Source organism: Nylanderia fulva, unplaced genomic scaffold, assembly GCF_048542155.1.
Source record: "Nylanderia fulva isolate GAGA-0341 unplaced genomic scaffold, ASM4854215v1 Scaffold145, whole genome shotgun sequence".
NCBI lineage: Eukaryota > Metazoa > Arthropoda > Insecta > Hymenoptera > Formicidae > Nylanderia > Nylanderia fulva.
This window is the reverse complement of record NW_028189677.1, coordinates 111,096-133,192: the sequence shown is the minus strand read 5'-3', so window position 1 is coordinate 133,192 and position 22,097 is coordinate 111,096. Positions and strand designations below refer to the sequence as shown.

Here is a 22,097-nt window from a genome sequence, read left to right as displayed (position 1 = left end):
TTTTTTGGATATTTATAATTGTACCACGACGTATGAGATAACGAATACTGATAAAATTATAAATAAAGTACAAGTTATTGACAATTAATCGGAAGATATGTTTTAATATTTTGATTATGTGTTCTTATTTCCACAAAGGAATGTGTTTGTATTCGTGTGTATATGTAATAATTCTAAATAGCTAAAAACAATTAGACTTTTCAGTACGCGTGCGCGACATAATATAAATATATAAAAGCTGTGGCTACATATGATATTGAAGCACAAACAGACAAAGCAAGTTTGCCACAGTTTTGCTACAGTATAGCTTAAAATGGAACAAGAAACTGGGGAATTAGTTAGTAAGTCAAAAAAATAATTAATATATACAGTGCTAATACTTCCTTCGTGATATTATTATTATTTTTTACAAATTATTATTGAGTAATTTAATATTATACGATGCAATGATGACTATTATACATACAGCAAATCTTGTGATTTTCTGATTCAAGTAGAATCGCGTACATTACACATTTCTAGATTGGTCGGTAATAATGTATTTTAGCGAATCGTTTCAGAATTTAACAATATACACGTAATAAGTTCAATATTAAGGTACAACATTTTCACCACGCAGATGATTAAATTTATATTTGAATAAATATCAGATGTTTATAGATTTCAATAATTATCGACCAATTTCGAATTTTCTGTATATTATAATTTCTGGAAATATAATTAACATACTTTTCAAGGAGTTCGTTATATAATTTGTATAGTTTGATTATGAACATATTAGTAAACATAAGATATGTAAGAATACATTTACTCCTTGAAACTTTTCTTTTGCGGTTATTATTCTACGCATACTATTTATTTTATCGTACAGGGTTTTTCCGGAAAGTAATGCGTCGCATTTTTTTAAAAAAGAATTTATTGATCGCATAGGTAAAACAACTTAAAATTGTTCGAAGTATGACCCTTCTGCGTCAATACATTTTTGCCAACGCGATTTCCATGCGTCATAATATTTCTGGAACTCCTTGACTGGGATGCTGTTCAGGGAGGCCGTCGAAGTAGCTTGTACGTTGTCAACCGACTCGAGCTGTTGTCCTTTGAGCTCCCTTTTCAGCCGAGGAAATAAAAAAAAGTCCGCCGGGGCCAAGTCGGGACTGTAGGGCGGCTGCGGAAATTGGGATTATCTGCACAGAGTGCTTGAGTTCTTCACAAACTTCCACTCGGTGTTGCTTTTGCGCATCGGTCAACACTCTGGGCACAAGTTTTGCGCAAATCTTCCGCATGGCCAAGTCTTCCGATACAATCTCGTGAACAATCGTTTTCGGCAAGTTCAATAATTCCGACATTAAGCGAACATTCATTCGACGGTCTGAATTCAATAATTGGCGCACACGAGTCACATTGTCGTCCGTTCGCGATGTTGACGGGCGTCCTGCGCGGGCCTCGTCGGCGACCTCCTTCCGACCTTCTCTAAACATCTTGTGCCATCTGTTTGACTGCGATTTGGAAAGGCAATCGTCCCCGAAAACTTTCTTGAGCATTTCAAAAGTTTCCAGCGGCGTCTTGTCCAGCTTCACGCAAAACTTTATCGCATAGCGTTGCTCTATCGTTCTCTCCATCACAAGTTCGACGCGACCACTAAGCAGAGGTTCACAGAATAAGCCGTCCTAACCCTCCAAGCGCATGGAAACAATTGAGCGACCTACCGTTGGAAAGCTAAGGGTACCCCCCTTCCTCCCCAACCGGTCCCATCGCTCTGCGATGTATAGTCGCGTCACAAATAAATGCGACGCATTACTTTCCGGACAATCCCTGTATTTCGAATTTAGTGTTAAATTTTTTAGTTGTTAAAAATGTTTGTTTGTAGACATGCGAAAAAGTGACGAAAAGATTTGAAGACGTTACGTACTCTGTATTTTCATTTATTTAATTACAAATTTTGTAAATTGTTATAACTTATTTATTAATTTCAACATTTGTAATTTAATCATCATTGTTAATTCTAATATATCCTTTTAATTAATTTTTCTTGGTTTTTTTTTATATTCTTATTTATTTGCCAGGTTCTATAATATCAAACGCGATTTTCCAGTTCGCTCTGACAAGTCTGCATAAATATGCGACGATCAAGCCAAAGGAAGATTTTGTTTTTAGTCCGTACAACATATATCAGGAACTTTTCTCGGTTTATCTTCTTTCCACTGGTGATACTGAACAGCGTTTAAAAGAAATCCTTTTTTTACCGGAAATTTCGAAGTATGAGTTGATGAAAATCATTAATTTTGATAAATACCCCACAAAACGACCTGCACGCTATGAGGTAAATAGTTTTGACGCTCTTTTCAATAATAATATTAAATAATGGATATATTAATTTAAAAAACGTTTAATTTTATTTCTGCGTTGTATAAAATGTCATGGAAAGTTATTTCTTAAGTATACACTTTGCGACTCCAAAAAATATATTAAGCAGTAAAAGCTTTAATAGAAAAACATATAAACGAAATGATATTTTTCGAATCTTTGATAAAACTTATACGTATATCATTGAGCATTTTTTTTATAAAAAATTTTTTAATCTATAGACCTTGTTTATCGAAATATTTAATTTTTATTTGTTTCTACGTAAACTAATTTAAATAAAGTAACTTGATGCGATTTTATAATATTATATAAATATTCAGCTTTTCTGTGTGAATAAATGTGTGAACCAAATATTTTAAAGAAGTGATATACATTTTTCAGTTAAGAATAAATAAGAGTTTTTTAAACACTTCCTTCTATTTTTTAGGCTTCCTTCTATCTGCCTCACCATTATGTGATTTTAAATAAATTAATTTTTGTAAAAACAATATTTTGTGAAAACTTCGGTGCAATGCAAAGACTGTACAATTATGGATTCCAATATATGACCTTCAATGATATCCAGGATTTAAATAGAACAATCAATATAATTCTAACATTTCTGTCAATGAATTGCATTCGTATGCCGGTGGACTTAAAAGTAATAATAAAAGATATAGAAATTATTTTGATGAACATACATCATTTCCACGGTCGAAATCGATTAATCTCTCAATTTACAAATGAATCGCATAGGAAACCAGATCTATCGACTCCTCTCCATCTGAACTTTAAAACATGTGAGGATATATATTTTTTGCACAATCTTACATAACTTTATATATATAAATTTTTTAAATTAATTTTAAGCCATCATAATTTGTCTACTTATTTTATTTTGTAAAAAAAGCACCCCTCTATTTATTTATCAATTAACGGATGACCAAAGCAATATTAAATGTTAATAATGAGTCGGCACTTTTCCACCATCAGACAAACTTATCATAGTATAATGTGTCAAATAAAATATATTGTACTTATATTTTAGGAGAAAAGGCGCAATTAAAAATTATGTATTGATTTTAAGTAGTCGTATAACAATTGTTCATATGTGTTTGAATATGTTAAGAATAAATTTATATATTTCTCGCGTTTTCTTACCACTTATTTTACTTTTACTTTTTTATAATTAAGTTATAAAATTTGTTTACGCAAATAATTTTAATTCTCTGAAATGTAAAATGATATATGTATGATTGTTCTTTTTTTTTTTAGTTTCCAGTGATGAATTACAGGTAGACGTAAAAGAGTTAATCATCGAGGAACATTACACGTCGCTGTATATATTGACACCTTTTTCATCAATCACAAACGAGAGGATTAAAACTGATACAAGCAGCGCTAGTCTTTCCAGGTTGATTGAAAAATTGTCAACCAGCGAGGGAATGGATATACTTAGGAAATTATTGTCTTGTGAAAGAACATTTGAATCACCATCTTTTGCTACTTGGCCGACCTTCGAAATAGAAAAGAATCTGGATATGCGTGTTCTGTTGAGAGAACTAGGCGTCGGACAATTATTAACGACCAACGGGATGCTTTTGGACAGAACCTTCGCGGAAGGCAATCAATTCGTGCACTTCGGCAATGCCGTGCACCGTGCTCGTGTCAAGGTCACGAAGGAGAACGTCAGGGCGGCTGCGGTAACCTTGATTAGTGGACAGGAACCCTGTTCGGACGATATTATTAGGAACGTGGATACGAATTATCCGTTTGTTTGGCTAATTTACGACAAAATGAATGCAGATATTCTTTATATCGGCGTATTTAATGAAGTCGACAAGACCATTCCTCAAATTAGATTGACAGAAATAGATATGACGTATAAATCCAGTCGACGTTCAAGCTGGTCGTCGGGAAGTTCGTCGGAATGGTTTTCTGAAAGTCTTCATGACAATCCGTATACTAAATAGGGAGTCAGTTAGGAGTTTAGAAACGTTGGTTTGATTTTTGAGAATTTATTTGGAAAATTTGTACAAATATTACCCAAACTTTTAGGCATTTGTTATTAAATTTTTATAAGTATAACATTTTTGTGTTATAAATACGGATTTTAAAGACTGTCTTTGAAAAATCTTATTGCCGTTGAATTTACAAATTGATGAGTAATTTTATATATACCTCCAAGTTTGGCTAAAATTAAAGAAACTAAAAATTTATTATTATTTATATTATTTGTCAATGCACCTTTAAAATATAATATATATATTTATATATATATATGTTAAAGGTGCATTAACAAATAATATAAATAATAATAAATTTTTAGTTTTTTCACATACTTATAAAAAAGAATTAGAATTATTTAAATAAATTTTTTTACTAATACATATAAATTATAAATATATATAAATATATATATATATAAATTTATTATTATTTATTATATTAAATTGTTGATAAACGTTTAATATATATATATATATATATATATATATGTATTAAACGTTCATCAACAATGTAATATAATAAATAATAATAAATTTATATATATATATATTTATTTATATATATATTAGTAAAAAAATTTATTTAAATAATTCTTTTTCATAAGTAAGTGAAGAAAATCTGAAAATCGTATTATTTCGTTCTAACCTGCACTATATGTTGCGAATTTCATACTTTCTCTTATTTTATTGAGTCATCGGCAATATAATTTCATAACTAATGATAAAATTTTAGTTTTTTAATTTCAAGTGGGTTTTAGAGATATGGAAATAATCGCAAATTTGCAATTCTGGTGGTTAGGCTGTAAGATAATTTTATAAGCCCCTTTAAAGAACATATGTATATTGAAGAAGAGGAATTTTTTATATTTGTAAATAATTAATAAACGTTTAAAAGTTTTACAATGATCCGTTTTGTAGTATTTGTAAAATAAATTCTCAAAGATACTTATTTTGGCTTTTTAAGGTAATTGCTCCCTCTTCAATTCAGAAGTACACAAATTATATATGCGTTATAATACGACTATTGGTAATAGATCTGTAGTTGGTGGAAGATGTTGTAACTATTTTTGCAATATTTTATATAGTTCGAATCAATTTTTTGTTAATTTTGGTAAATTTGCATTATATCTGCCTGATATATTCTATGATCAATTTATGTTAAAAATGTGGAAACCGATAAAATAACACAATCAAATATATGAATATATGTATATGTATATAAATAATAATACATATTTATGTGGATATATACATATATACACGCATACATTTATGTATGAAATTTCTGCCCTAAATTTTAATCATTGAATTACACATTCCAAATTTCATAGAAAAATCAACGTATTTAATTTTTTAGCCAAGAAATAATTTTCTGTCCAAATTTAACATTTAATATATTATAGAATATATTTTAAATATGTGACTCACAAAAGTGTTAAAATATCAAATTTGCTGTCGTAGAATAAAAAAAAAATTCTTTTTTTCTAGGCTACAACATTAGTCAAAACTCAGAACCAATAAATTTTTTACTTCTTTCTTATTTGACATACGCTATATATATACATACATATATATATATATATATATTTGTGTGTGTGTGTGTGTGTATAAGTGCACTATCTATTTCTTTAGATAATTATAATTTTATCACAATGTATGAATTAACAATTACTAATAAAATTATAAATAATTTGCATTTTTGACATTATAATAACTGATATGTTCTAATATTTCGGTTATGTGTACCTATATTTGCACAGATGAGTGCGTTATTTGTATTAGTATGTACATGAAATGATTTTCGATAGTCATATACGATTAGATTTCTTAAATACATCCAAAGACAATTTACGCGTGCGCGACATAATATAATACATATATTTAATCGGCGGCTACATGATATCGAGACAGAAGACAAAGCAAGTTCGCCACGATTTTGCCACAGTATAGCCTAAAATGGAGCAGAAAATTGAGAAAATTCCCATTAGTAAGAATAAATATCTTTTATAATATAAAACAATTTTGATTTTCGTTTTCACAAACAAATAATTAATATATACAGTGCTAATACACTTCTTTCGTGATAATATAGTTGTTTTTAAATAATTATTATTGAGTAATTTATTTATATTTCGATGCAATGATTATTATTATATAGCAAATTTCGCGATTTTTTGATACAAGTTGAATTGCGCACATTATATAATTCGAAATCTGTCGGTTTTAATAATAAATTTTAACAAATAGTTTCGCAGTTTCACAATATACGTATAATAAGTTCATTGTTAAGATACAATTTTTACTTCGCAGATGATCTAATTTATATTTGATTAAGATTCTTAGATATCAATAATTACTGACCAATTTCGAATTAACTTTGATCAGTGGACAAGAATCCAGTTCGAACGATATTACAAGCAACAACACGTATCTGAATTATCCGTTTGTTTGGCTAATTTACGACAAAAAGAATGCAACTATTCTTTATATCGGCGTATTTAATGAAGTCGACAAGAATACCGGCGCTTGGAATGAAATCGGTTTCACAGAATGGATTAATAAAAATTTATAAGACACATCCTCCGAGTCGCTCGCGACGTTCGACCTAATCGTCGACAAGTATAAAAGTCTTCATTACTATGATTACTAAAAAAAAAGTCAGTTACGAGTTTTTAGATATTTGATTAATTATGGAGAATTTGTTTGAAAAAAACTCTACAGCAAATCATTTCGAAACATCGAGGCATTTGTTATTAAATTTTTGCGAGTAGAAAATTTTTTCGGTCCAAAATATGGACTTCGAAAACCGCTTTTGAAGAATCTTATCGCCGTTGGTGTTACAACTTGACGAGCAATCTTATATCTCCAAATTTTATCTGAAATTAAAGAATTAAAAATTTTATTATTACTTATTATAATAATAAATTTCTTATCTGATTATTTATTATATTACATTGTCGACGAACCTTTAATATTAGTAAAGAGATTTATATAAATAATTTTCTTTCATAGATATGTAAAGAAAATTTGTAAATTGTATTAGTTCTAAGTTGCACCATATTGTCAATTTCATAATTCTTTCTCATTTTATTAGTTCATTGGCAAAATAATATCATAAATAATATAAGAAATTGTGGTTTTTTAATTTCAAATGGTACTTAGAGATATGAGAATGCACGCAAATTTGCATCTCCGATGATTAAGTTGCAAGATGATTTATATAAAGAGTTCTTTTAAAGAACATTTATTAAAGAAGAAAAATTTTCTTATTTTCTTAAATAATTAATAAATGCTTAAAATTTTGCAATAAACCGCTTTGCATTATTTGTAAAATAAATACTCAAACGATACCTTTTGCGTTCTTTAAGATAGTTACGTTCCTCTCTAATTTAAAGGTACACAAATCGGATGTACGCTATAATACGCTATTGGTAACAGATCTGTAGTTGTGGAAGATGTAACTATTTTAGCAATATTTTATATCTTTTCAGTCAAGGTTTTGTCAATTTGAGGTTTGCACTATATGTGCCCCATATATTCTATGATCAATTTATGTTAAAAATTTTTGAATATAAATTAAGACAATCAAATATATGCATACGCATGTATATAAAATATGAATACATATTTATGTAGATATATGCATATATGCATGTATACATATATATATAAATTTTTTGTCATAAATGTTAATCATTGAATGACTTATTTCAAATCTCAAGATAGAGACCTTTGGTAGCCAAAAGATAATCCACCGGTAGAAATTTATATAATATTAAATATACATTATATAATATATCTTAAATATGTGTTACAAAATTGCGAAAATATTAAATGTACTATCATAAAATAAAGGAAAATTCTTTTTCTGGGCTGCAACATTATTCAGATTCAATAAATTTTTGACTTTTTTCTTATTTAACATATTCTATATATGTATATATGAGTGCTATCTATTTTTTTAGATATTTATAACTGTATTACGATGTAAGAGATAACGAATACTAATAAAATTATAAATAAATTACATTTTTGACATTATATCAAGTAATATGATTTAATATTTTATACAAATACATAAAATACAAAAACGAAAACTAAAAAATAAACCTCAAGACGACAAATAAATTATAAAAAAATTATAAAAACAAACCTAAAAAAGCACGTATGTTTTTTTTGCATTTAATATTTTAGTTATGTGCACCTCTTTGCACTGAGTGTATTTTTTGTAATTGTATGTACATGTAATAATTCTGGATAGTCAAATACAAGATTTCATAAATATATTCAAAGACAATTTACGCGTGCGCGACGTAATATAAATACATATATATAATCTGCGGCTACTTGATATCAAGACAGAAGACAAAGCAAGTTTGCCGCGATTTTCCCACAATATAGCTTAAAATGGAGAAGAAAGTTAAGAAAACTCTCATTAGTAAGAATAAATATCTTTTATAATATAAAACAATTTTGATTTCTGTTTTTACAAACATAATTAACATATACAGTGCTAATACTTTTTTCGTGATATTATAATCGTTTTAAATTAAATATTATTGAATAATTTATAATTTTATTTTGATGCAATATAGAAATATTACATTATATAACAAATTTCGCGATTTTTTGATACAAATAGAATTGCGCACATTATATATTTCGAAATCTGTCGGTATTAATAATAAATTTTAGCAAATAGTTTCGCAGTTTCACAATATACGTATAATGAGTTCATTGTTAGAATACTATTTTTACTTCTCAGATGATCCAAATTATATTTGATTAATTGTTAGATTCTTAGATATCAATAATTACTGACCAATTTCGAATTGTGTGTATATTTTAATTTATGAAAATATAATCAACATACTCTTCAAAAAGTTTGTTACATATTTTGCATAATTTGGTTATGGACATGTTAGTAAACATTAGATATGTAAAAATACATTTGTCCCACGAAACTATTTCTTTTTTCGATTATCATTATATGTACGTATACTTTTTATTTTCTCGTACTTCAAATTAAAAATTAAATTATTTAGATGTTAAAAATTTCTATTTATAAACATGCAAAATAAGTGTCGAAAAATTTGAAGATCTTGTATGCTCTGTATTTTCATTTATTTAATTGCACATTTCGTAAATTTCTATAACATATATATTAATTTTATAATTTGTAAATTATTCAGAATTTTTATTTCTAACATATCTCCTTCGTTAATTTCTCTTGGTTTTTCTTCATATTTTTTTGCCAGATTTTACTATATCAGATGCGATTTTGCAGTTCGCCCTGACAAGTTTGCATAAATATGCGACGATCAAGTCAAAGGAAGATTTTGTTTTTAGTCCGTACAGCATATATCAGGAACTTTTCTCGGTTTACCTTATCTCCAGTGGTGATATTGAACAGCGTTTAAAGAACATTCTTTATTTACCGAATGTCTCTAAATATGAGTTGATGAGAATCATTAAATTTGATAAATATTCCTCAATACATCATAAATACGCTACAAAACGGCCCGCACGGGATGAGGTAAATAGTTTTGACGCTCTTTTTAATAATATTAAATAATGGATATATTAATAAAGAAAATTAAATTTTAAGTCTGCGTTGCATTACATAACATGTAATAATATTTATTAAATATAAACTTGGCAACTCCGAAAAATATATTGAGCAGTAAAAGCTATAATAGAAAAACGTCCAAACGAAATACGGTTTCGAATCTTTGGTAAAACACATATATCATTCAGCATTCTTTGAATAAACGATTTATTAAAATAAAGACTTTGCTTATCGAAATTTTAATTTTGATTTGTTTTCATGTAGATTAATTTGAACGAAGTAACTTGATGCTATTTTAAAATATATGAAGATTCAACTCTTATGTGAATGAACGTGCGAAACAAACATTTTAAAGAAGTGATATAAATTTTTTAGTTAAAAATACATAGAGGTTTTTTAAAAGTTTCTCTTAATGTTCTAGGATGCTGCCTCTAATCTGCCTCAACATTACATGATTCAGAATAAATGTATCTTTTTAAACACAATACTTTGTAAAAACATCAAAATAATAAGAAAACTGTACAATTTTGGATTCACGTTTAAAGAAAGCAATGATATCCACGATATAAATAGAAAGACCAATAAAATTTTAAATAGCTGGACAGAGAATTACATTCTTAAACCGTTGAAATTAGAAGTAAAAAGAGAAACTATCGACATTATTATGATGAACGTACATAATTTCCACGGTCGATATCGATTAATTCCACAACCGACAAGTAATGAGATGAGTCTCGACTGTGATCAACTAGCATCGAATACTTCTCTTTATCTAAATTTTAAAACATGTAAGCAAATATATTTTTTATACAATCTTACACAAATTTTAAATTTCTTAAATTAAATTAAATTTAATCCAATCATAATTTGTTTATTTAATTTATTACGTCAAAAAACACTGCTTTATTTATTTCATCAATAAAATAATGACAAAGCAATATTAAATGTTAAAAAAAAGTCGCCATTTTCCACCGTCAGGAACAGACTTTTTTTAAACATTAGAAAGGGCTTTTGTAATGATTATATAAGTTGTTAAAATATAACGAAAAATATACATATATAATGTTGGGTGCTCGGCAGTCATTATGACGAATTTGTCGCAGCGTAATATATAAAATAAGACATATTGTTGGTATACAAATATCAATGAAAATGCGCAATTAATAATTACGTATTAATTTTAAGTACTCGTATAAAAATTGTTTATAAGTGTTTGAATATATTCATAAATTAAATAATTTATTGCGTTTTATTGCCACTTATTTTATTTTTATTTCTTTCTAATTAAGTCATAATATATGTTTACGCAAATAATTTCTAATTCTTGAAAATGTAAAATGATATATGAACGTTTTTTTTTAGATTTCTAGTGATGAATTACAGGTAGAACGTAAAAGAGTTATTTATCAAAGATTGTTACACGCTGTATATATTGACAACCTTTTTCATCAAGCACAAACAAAAAGGTTAAAACTGATACGAGCAGCACTAGTCTTTCCAGCTTGTACGAAGGAGAGTCGACCAGCAAAAAAATGCGTATAAACGTTAAAACTGATACGAGCAGCACTAGTCTTTCTATCCTGAACGAACAATTGTCAACCAGCGAAGGAATGCGTATAAACGCTAAAACTGATACGAGCAGCATTAGCCTTCCCAGCTTGTACGAAAGAGAGTCGACCAGCGAAGAAATGCGTGTAAACGTTAAAACTGATACGAGCAGCACTAGCCTTTTCAGCTTGTACGAAGGAGAGTCGACCAGCAAAAAAATGCGTATAAACGTTAAAACTGATACGAGCAGCACTAGTCTTTCTATCCTGAACGAACAATTGTCAACCAGCGAAGGAATGCGTATAAACGCTAAAACTGATACGAGCAGCATTAGCCTTCCCAGCTTGTACGAAAGAGAGTCGACCAGCGAAGAAATGCGTGTAAACGCTAAAACTGGTACGAGCAGCACTAGCCTTTCCAGCTTGATTGAAAGATTGTCAACCACCGAAGGAATGCGTGTACTTCGAAAATTGCTGTCTTGTAAAAACGAAGAAAAAGATAAATTACCATCTGTTCCTACTCGGCTGAACTTTGAAATTGAAAAAAATTTAGATATGCAACTTTTGTTGCGAGAACTAGGCGTCGAACAGTTATTGACGCCCGACGCGATTCCTTTGGACAACACCTTTGCGGAAGACAATCAATTCGTGCACTTCGGCAATGCCGTGCACCGTGCTCGTGTCAAGGTCACGGAGAAGAACGTCACTGCGACTGCGGTAACCTTGATCAGTGGACAAGAACCCAGTTCGAACGATATTATAAGCAACATGTATCTGAATTATCCGTTTGTTTGGCTAATTTACGACAAAATGAATGCAGATATTCTTTATATCGGCGTATTTAATGAAGTTGACAAGTGTATTGACGTTTGTAGTGAATCTTTCACAGATTGGTTTAACAAAACTTTATAAGACATATCTTTCGAGTGGCTTGCAATGTTCAATCTAATCGTTGGGAAGTTTAAAAGTCTTCATTACTATGATTACTAAAAAGGGCGTAAGTTAAGGTTTTTAGATATTTGAATGACTATTGAGAATTCGGTTGAAAGAATTTTACAGCGAATCATTTCGAAACTTTTAGGCATTTGTTATTAAATTTTTACAAGTAGAAAATGTTTGTGGTCAAAAATATGTACCTTGAAATCCGTCTTTGAAGAATCTTATCGCCGTTGGTGTGACAACTTGACGAGCAATCTTATATCTCCAAATTTTGTCTGAATTTAAAAAACTAAAAATTTTATTCGTAATTGTATTATTTAATAACTTTTATTATTTATTATATTACATTGTCGGTGAACTTTTAATATTAGTAAAGAGATTTATATAAATAATTTTCTTTCATAGATATGTAAAGAAAATTTGTAAATTGTATGTGTAGTTCTAAGTTGCACCATATTATCAATTTCATAATTCTTTCTCATTTTATTAGTTCATTGGCAAAATAGTATCATAAATAATATAAGAAATTGTGGTTTTTTAATTTCAAATGAGATTTAGAGATATGAGAATGCTCACAAATTTGCATCTTCGATGATTAAGTTGCAAGATGTATTTTATAGAGCGTCCTTTAAAGAACATTTATTAAAAAAGAAAAATTTTCTAATTTTCTTAAATAATTAATAAATACTCAATATTTAACAATGATCTGCTTTGCATTATTTGTAAAATAAATACTCAAACGATATATTTTGCGTTCTTTAAGATAGTTACGTTCCTCTCTAGTTCGGAAGTACACAAATAAAATGTACGTTATAATACGTTATAATACGCTATTGGTAACAGATATGTAGTTGTGGAAGATGTAACTATTTTAGCAATATTTTATTTCTTATCAGTCAAGGTTTTGCCAATTTAAGGTTTACACTATATCTGCTCGAAATATTCTATGATCAATTTACGTTAAAAATTTGTATATAAATTAACACAATCAAATATATGCATTCATATGTATATAAAATATGAATACATATTTATGTAGATATTTGCATATATGCATGTATACTAATATGTATAAATTTTTTTTCATAAATGTTAATCATTGAATGACTTATGTCAAATTTCATGATAGAGACTTTTAGTAGTTAAAAGATAATTTTCTGTAAAAATTTAATATTAAATAATGGTAATAATTCAATCGGACCAACTCTTAATATTAAATATACATTATGTGTACCTAAAATGGAACAATAAGTTGAGAAAACTCTCAATAGTAAAAATAAATATCTTTTATAATATAAAACAATTTTGATTTTCGTTTCCACAAACAAATAATTAACATATACAGTGCTAATACTTTTTTCGTGATATTATAATCGTTTTTAAAAAGTTATTATTGAGTAATTTATTTATATTTTGATGCAATATTTATTATTATATAGCAAATTTCGTGATTTTTTGATACAAGTAGAATTGCGCACATTATATATTTTGAAATCTGTCGGTATTAATAATATATTTTAGCAAATTGTTTCGCAATTTTACAATACGTATAATAAGTTCATTATTTGAATACAATTTTCACTTCGCAGATGATCTAATTTATATTTAATTAAATGTTATATTTTTAGATGTCAATAATGATAGCCTAATTTCGAATTTTGTGTATATTTTAATTTATGGAAATATAATCAACGTACTCTCTCTCTCTCTCTCTCTTTCTCTCTTTTCTCTTTTCAAGAAGTTTGTTACATATTTTGTAAAATTTTGCCGTAAACATGTTACTAAACATAAGATATGTAAAAATATATTTACCCCGCAAAACTTTTTTTTTTATTATCATTATATGTACGTATACTTTATTTTATCGTACTTCAAATTTAGAATTAAATTATTTAGATGTAAAAAATTTTTGTTTATAGTCATGCAAAATAAGTATCAACAAATCTCAAGCGTTATATTCTTTGCATTTTCATTTATTTAATTAAAAATTTTGTAAATTGCTATAACTTATTTATTAATTCTGACATTTGTAAATTATTTAAAATTTTTATTTCTAATATAACCCTTTCGTTAATTTCTCTTAATTTTTTTTATATCTTTTTGCCAGGTTCTGTTATATCGGATGCGATGTTCCAATTCGCCCTGACAAGTTTGCATAAATATGCGACGATCAAGTCAAAGGAAGATTTTGTTTTTAGTCCGTACAGCATATATCAGGAACTTTTCTCGGTTTACCTTATCTCCAGTGGTGATATTGAACAGCGTTTAAAAAACATTCTTTATTTACCGAATGTCTCGAAGTATGAGTTGATGAAAATTATTAAATTTCGTAAATACCCCGCAATACAGTCTGCATGCCCTCAGGTAAATACGTATAGTTTTGACGCTTTCTTTAATAATAATATTGAATAATGGATATAATAATAATAAAAATTCAATTTAAAGTCTGCGTTGTATTACATAACAAGTAAAGATATTTATTAAATATAAACTTGGCAACTCCGAAAAATACATTGAGCAGTAAAAGCTATAATAGAAAAACGTTTAAACGAAATACGGTTTCGAATCTTTGGTAAAACACATATATCATTCAGCATTCTTTGAATAAACTATTTATTAATATAAAGATCTTGCTTATCGAACTTGTAATTTTCACTCTTTTTTATGTAGTCTAGTTTAAACGAAGTAAGTTGATGCGATTTTAAAATATATGAAGATTAAGCCCTTATGTGAATAAACGTGCAAAACAAACATTTTAAAGAAGTGATATAAATTTTATAGTTAAGAATGCATAGAAGTCTTTTAAAAATTTCTTTTAATGTTCTAGGATGCTGCCTCTAATCTGCCTCAACGTTACGCGATTCAGAATAAATGTGCTTTTTTAAACACAATACTTCGTAAAAACATCGAAATAATAATAAAACTGTACAAATGTGGATTCACATCTAATGAGAGCAATAATATCCAAGATATAAATAGAAAAATCAATAAAATTTTAAAAGACCTGACAAAGAATTACATTCTTATACCGTTGGAATTAAAAGTAAGAAGAAAAGCTATGGACATTATTTTGACAAACATACATAATTTCTACGGTCAAAATCTACCGTGGAAATTAATCTTTGAACCGACAAATAGCAGGAATAGTGTCGACCAACGTCTATCGACTTCTTCCTATCTGAATTTTCAAACATGTAAGCATATATATTTTTTATACAATCTTACACAATTTTTAAATTTCTTAAATTAAATTAAATATTATCTAATGATAATTCGTCTATTTAATTTATTACGTAAAAAACACTGCTTTATTTATTTCATCAATAAAATGATGACAAAACAATATTAAATGTTAAAAAATAGTCACCATTTTTTTACCGTTACAAACAGAAGTTTTTTTAAACATTAGAAAGGGCTTTTGTAATGATTATATAAGTTTTTAAAATATAACGAAAAATATACATATATAATGTTTGGTGTTCGACAGTCATTATGACGAATTTGTCGCAGCGTAATATATATAATAAGACATATTGTTGGTATATACAAATATCAATGAAAATGCGCAATTAATAATTACGTATTAATTTTGAGTACTCGCATAAAAATTGTTCATAAGTGTTTGAATATATTCATAAATTAATTAATTTATCGCGTTTTTTTGCCATTTACTTTATTTAAAATTTTTCATAATTAAGTCTTAAAATGTAAAATAATATATGAACGTTTTTATTTAGTTTCCAGTGATGAATTACAGGTGCACGTAAAAGAGTTAATCATCAAGAAAGATTTCACGTCGCTTTTTATGTTGATACCTTTTTCATCAAGCACAGACAAGAGAGTTAAAACTGATACGAGCAGCACTAACCTTCCCAGCTTGATTGAAAGATTGTCAACCAGCGAAGGAATGCGTATACTTCGGAAATTGCTGTCTTGTGTTAAAACAGATGGATCACTATCTTTTGCTACTTGGCCGACTTTTAAAATTGAAAAAAAGTTAGATATGCAAGTTCTGTTGCGAGAACTAGGCGTCGATCAGTTAATGACGCCCGACGCGATTCCTTTGGACAACACCGTTGCGGAAAACGATCGAAGCGCGCACTTCGGCAATGCCGTGCACCGTGCTCGTGTCAAGGTCACGCAGGAGGACGTCGAGGCGACTGCAGTAACCGTGATCAGTGGACAAGAACCCAGTTCGAACGATATTATAAGCAACATGTATCTGAATTATCCGTTCGTCTGGCTAATTTACGACAAAAAGAATGCAGATATTTTTTATATCGGCGTATTTAATGAATTCGACGATTATACCGGCGTTTTAATAAAGTCGACAAGAATACCGGCGCTTGGAATGAAATCGGTTTCACAGAATGGATTAACAAAAAATTGTATAAGACACATCCTCCGAGTCGCTCGCGACGTTCAACTTAATCGTCGGGATGTTTAAAAGTCTTTATTACTATGATTATTAAGAGGGACGTCAGTTTCGAGTTTTTAGATATTTGATTAATTATGGAGAGTTTGTTTGAAAAAAACTTTACAGCTAATCATTTAGAAAGATCGAAGCATTTGTTATTAAATTTTTGCAAATAGAAAATTTTTTTGGTCAAAAATATGGACTTCGAAAACCGCCTTTGAAGAATCTTATCACTGTTGGTGGTACAACTTGACGAGCAATTTTATATTTCTAAATTTTGTCCGAAATTAAAGAACTAGAAATATAATTATTATCTATTATATTACATTGTCGACGAACCTTTAATATTAGTAAAGAGATTAATATAAATAATTATTTTTCATAGATATGTAAAGAAAATTTATAAATTTTTTCAAGAAAAACATTATTCAGATTCAATAAATTTTGGCTTCTTTCTTATTTAACATATACTAGATATGTATATATAGGTGCTATTTATTTTTTTTAGATATTTATAATTGTATTGCGATGTAAGAGATAACAAATACTAAGAAAATTATCATTAATTTACATTTTTGACATTATATCAAGTAATATGATTTAATATTTTATACAAATACATAAAATATAAATATGAAAACTAAAATATAAACCCCAAAACGACAAATAAATTATAAAGGAATTATAAAAACAAACCTAACTAAGCACGTGTGTTTTTTTGCGTTTAACATTTCAGTTATGTGTATTCATTTGCACAGGTGAGTGTCTTATTTGTATTCGTATGTACGTGTAATGATACTTAATAGTCAAAAACGTTTAGATTTCTTAAATACATCCAAAGACAATTTACGCGTGCGCGACATAATATAAATACATATATATAATCTGCGGCTACCTGATATCGAGACAGAAGACAAAGCAAGTTCGCCACGATTTTGCCATAATATTGCCTAAAATGGAGCAGATGGTTGGGAAATCTTTCATTAGTAAGAATAAATATTTTTTATAATATAAAACAATTTTGATTTCCGTTTTCACAAACAAATAATTAATATTTAAAGTGCTAATACATTTCTTTCGTGATATTATAGTTGTTTTTAAATAATTATTATTGAGTAATTTAAATATATTTATATTTCGATGCAATGATTATTATTATATAGCAAACTTTGCGATTTTTTGATACAAGTAGAATTGCGCACATTATATAATTCGAAATCTGTCGGTATTAATATTAAATTTTAGCAAATGGTTTTGCATATTCACAATATTCGTATAATAAGTTCATTGTTAGAATACAATTTTTACTTCGCAGATGATTCAATTTATATTTGATTAAATGTTAGATTTATAAATATCAATAATTACTGACCAATTTCGAATTGTGTGTAAATTCTAATTTATGAAAATGAAATCAACATACTCTTCAAAAAGTTTGTTACATATTTTGCGTAATTTGGCTATGGACATATTAGTAATTATTAGATATGTAAAAATACATTTATATCACGAAACTATTTCTTTTTTCAATTATTATTATATGTACATATACTTTTTATTTTCTCGTCCTTCAAATTAAGAATTAAATTATTATATTTAGATGTTAAAAAATTTTTACTTATAAACATGCAAAATAAGTGTCGAAAAATTTGAGGACCTTGTATGCTCTGTATTTTTATTTATTTAATTACACATTTCGTAAATCTCTATAACACATATATTAATTTTAACATTTGTAAATTATTCAGAACTTTTATTTCTAACATATCCCTTTTGTCAATTTCTTTCGATTTTTCTTCATATCTTTGTGTCAGGTTCTGCTATATCAGATGCGATGTTCCAGTTCGCCCTGACAAGTCTGCATAAATATGCAACGATCAAGTCAAAGGAAGATTTTGTTTTTAGTCCGTACAGCATATATCAGGAACTTTTCTCGGTTTACCTTATCTCCAGTGGTGATATTGAACAGCGTTTAAGAAACATTCTTTATTTACCGAATGTTTCGAAGTATGAGTTGATGAAAAACATTAAATTTGATAAATACCCTTCAATACATCATAAATACCCTACAAAACGGCCCGCACAAGAGGAGGTAAATAGTTTTGACGCTTTTTTTAATAATATTATATAAAGGATATATTAATAAAGAAAATCAAATTTTAAGTCTGCGTTGTATTACATAACATGTAATAATATTTATTAAATATAAACTTGGCAACTCCGAAAAATATATTGAGCAGTAAAAGCTAAAATAGAAAAACGTCCAAACGAAATACGGTTTCGAATCTTTGGTAAAACACATATATCATTTAGCATTCTTTGATCAAACTATTTATTAATATAAAGACTTTGCTTATCGGAATTTTGACTCTTTTTCATGTAGTTTATATTGAACGAAGTAACTTGATGCTATTTTAAAAATATAAAGATTCAACTCTTATGTGAAGGAACGTGCGAAACAAACATTTTAAAGAAGTGATATAAATTTTTAGTAAAGAATGCATAGAGGTTTTTCAAAAATTTCTCTTAATGTTCTAGGATGCTGCCTCTAATCAACCGCAACTGTACGCGATTGACAATAAATGTATTTTTTTAAACACAATACTTCGTAAAAACATCGAAATAATAAGAAATCTGTACAATTGTGGATTCACATCTAATGAGAGCAATGATATCCAAGATATAAATAGAAAAATCAATAAAATTTTAAAAATACTAACAAATGATTACAATCATAAACCGTTGGAATTAGAAATAAAAAGAGAAGGTGTAGACATTATTTTGATGAACGTCAACCGATTACTATCGAATACTTCTTGCTATCTAAATTTTAAAACGTGTAAGCATATATATTTTTCACACAATCTTACACAAATTTTAATTAAATTTTTTATATTAAATCAAATTTAATCCAATCATAATTCGTGTATTTAATTTATTACGTAAAAAACACTGCTTTATTTATTTCATCAATCAAATGATGACAAAACAATTTTAAATGTTAAAAAGGGATCGCCATTTTTCCACCGTCACAAACAGAAGTTTTTTTAAACATTAAAAAGGGTTTTTGTAATAATTATATAAGTTTTTAAAATATAACAAGAAATATACATATATAATGTTGGGTGCTCGGCAGTCATTATGACGAATTTGTCGCAGCGTAATATATCAAATAAGACATATTGTTGGTATACAAATATTAATAAAAATGTGCAATTAATAATTACGTATTAATTTTAAGTACTCGTATAAAAATTGTTGATAAGTGTTTGAATATATTCATAAATTAATTAATTTATCGCGTTTTATTGCTACTTATTTTATTATCATTTCTTTATAATTAAGTCATAATATGTGTTTACGCAAATAATTTCTAATTTTTGAAAATGTAAAATAATATATGGATGTTTCTTTTAGTTTCCAGTGATAAATTACAGGTGGACGTAAAAGAGTTAATCATCAAGAAAGATTACACGTCGCTGTTTATATTGACACCTTTTTCATCAAGCACAGACAAGAGGGTTAAAACTGATACGAGCAGCACTAGCCTTTCCAGCTTGATTGAAAGATTGTCAACCAGCGAAGGAATGCGTATACTTCGGAAATTGCTGTTTTGTGTAGAAACAGGTGGATCACTATCTTTCGCTACTTGGCCGACCTTTGAAATTGAAAAAAATTTAGATATGCCAGTTCTGTTGCGAGAACTAGGCGTCGAACAGTTATTGACGCCCGATGCGATTTCTTTGGACAACACCTTCGCGGAAGACAATCAATTCGTGCACTTCGGCAATGCCGTGCACCGTGCTCGTGTCAAGGTCACGGCGGAGAACGTCACTGCGACTGCGGTAACCTTGATCAGTGGACAAGAACCCAGTTCGAACAATAGTATAAGCAACATGTATCTGAATTATCCGTTCGTTTGGCTAATTTACGACAAAAAGAATGCAGATATTCTTTATATCGGCGTATTTAATAAATTTGACAAGTATATTGACGTTTGTAAAATTTTAAAAAATTGGTTTATCTAAACTTTATAAGACATTCCTCGAGTCGCTCGCGACTTTCAACCTAATCGTCGAGAAGTTTAAAAGTTCTTATTACTATGATTATTAAAAGGGGCGTAAGTTAAGAGTTTTTAGATATTTGAATGACTATTGAGAATTTGTTTGAAAACACTTTACAGCAAATCATTTCGAAACTTTGAGGCATTTGTTATTAAATTTTTGCAAGTAGAAAATTTTTTTGGTCAATAAACCGCCTTTGAAGAATCTTATCACCGTTGGTGTTACAACTTGACGAGCAATCTTATATCTCCGAATTTTGTCTGAAATTAAAAACTAAAAATGTTATTTTTAATTGTATTATTTAATAACTTTTATTATTTATTATATTACATCATCGATAAACTATTAATATTAGTAAAGAAATTTATATAAATAATTATTGTTATCATAGATATGTAAAGAAAATTTGTAAATTGTGTTAGTTCTAAGCTACACGAATTGTCTTTTTTATAATTCTTCCTTATTCTATTAGTTTATTGGCAAAATAGTATCATATATAATATAAAAAATTGTGGTTTTTTTAATTTAAAATGAAATTTAAAAATATGAGAATGCTCGCAAATTTGCATCTTCGATGATTAAGTTGCAAGATGATTTTTATAGAGCGTTCTTTAAAGAACATTTATTAAAAAATAAAATTTTTCTAATTTTCTTAAATAATTAATAAATGCTCAATATTTAACAATGATCCGCTTTCTATTATTTGTAAAATAAATTTTCAAACGATATCTTTTTAGTTTTTTAAGATAGCTACGTTCTTCTCTAATTCAGAGGTACACAAATCGGATGTACGTTATAATACGCTATTGGTAACAGATATGTAGTTGTGGAAGATGTAACTATTTCAGCAATATTTTATTTTATTTCAGTCAAGGTTTTGCCAATTTGAGGTATACATTATATCTGCTCGATATATTCTATGATCAATTTACGTTAAAAATTTGTATATAAATTAACACAATCAAATATATGCATTTATATGTATATAAAATATGAATAAATATTTATGTAGATATTTGCATATATGCATGTATACTAATATGTATAAATTTTTTGTCATAAATGTTAATCATTGAATGATTTATTTCAAATTTCATGTACCTTACCTTTAGTAGCCAAAATATAATTTTCTGTATATATTCAATATTAAATAATGGTAATAATTCAGTCGACCAACTCTTAATATTAAATATACATTAGGTGTACCTA

The 22,097-nt window shown here is 27.9% G+C and overlaps 2 protein-coding genes across 2 annotated transcripts; both read left to right on the top strand.

The window, feature by feature from the left end:
• The first annotated feature begins 2,800 nt into the window (after positions 1–2,800).
• LOC114935415 (intracellular coagulation inhibitor 2-like) lies at positions 2,801–4,596 on the top strand. Its single transcript, XM_029308267.2, has 2 exons — positions 2,801–3,143; positions 3,619–4,596. The coding sequence occupies exons 1-2, from the start codon at positions 2,876–2,878 to the stop codon at positions 4,314–4,316; spliced, it is 966 nt and encodes a 321-aa protein (XP_029164100.2). The 5' UTR covers positions 2,801–2,875; the 3' UTR covers positions 4,317–4,596.
• A 13,049-nt stretch (positions 4,597–17,645) lies between these two features.
• On the top strand, positions 17,646–21,219 carry LOC114935392 (serine protease inhibitor 88Ea-like). The gene is made up of 4 exons (XM_029308242.2): positions 17,646–17,810; positions 18,639–18,916; positions 19,363–19,663; positions 20,242–21,219. Exons 1-4 carry the CDS (start codon positions 17,780–17,782, stop codon positions 20,850–20,852), a joined length of 1,221 nt encoding a protein of 406 aa, XP_029164075.2. The 5' UTR covers positions 17,646–17,779; the 3' UTR covers positions 20,853–21,219.
• Positions 21,220–22,097: the final 878 nt, after the last annotated feature.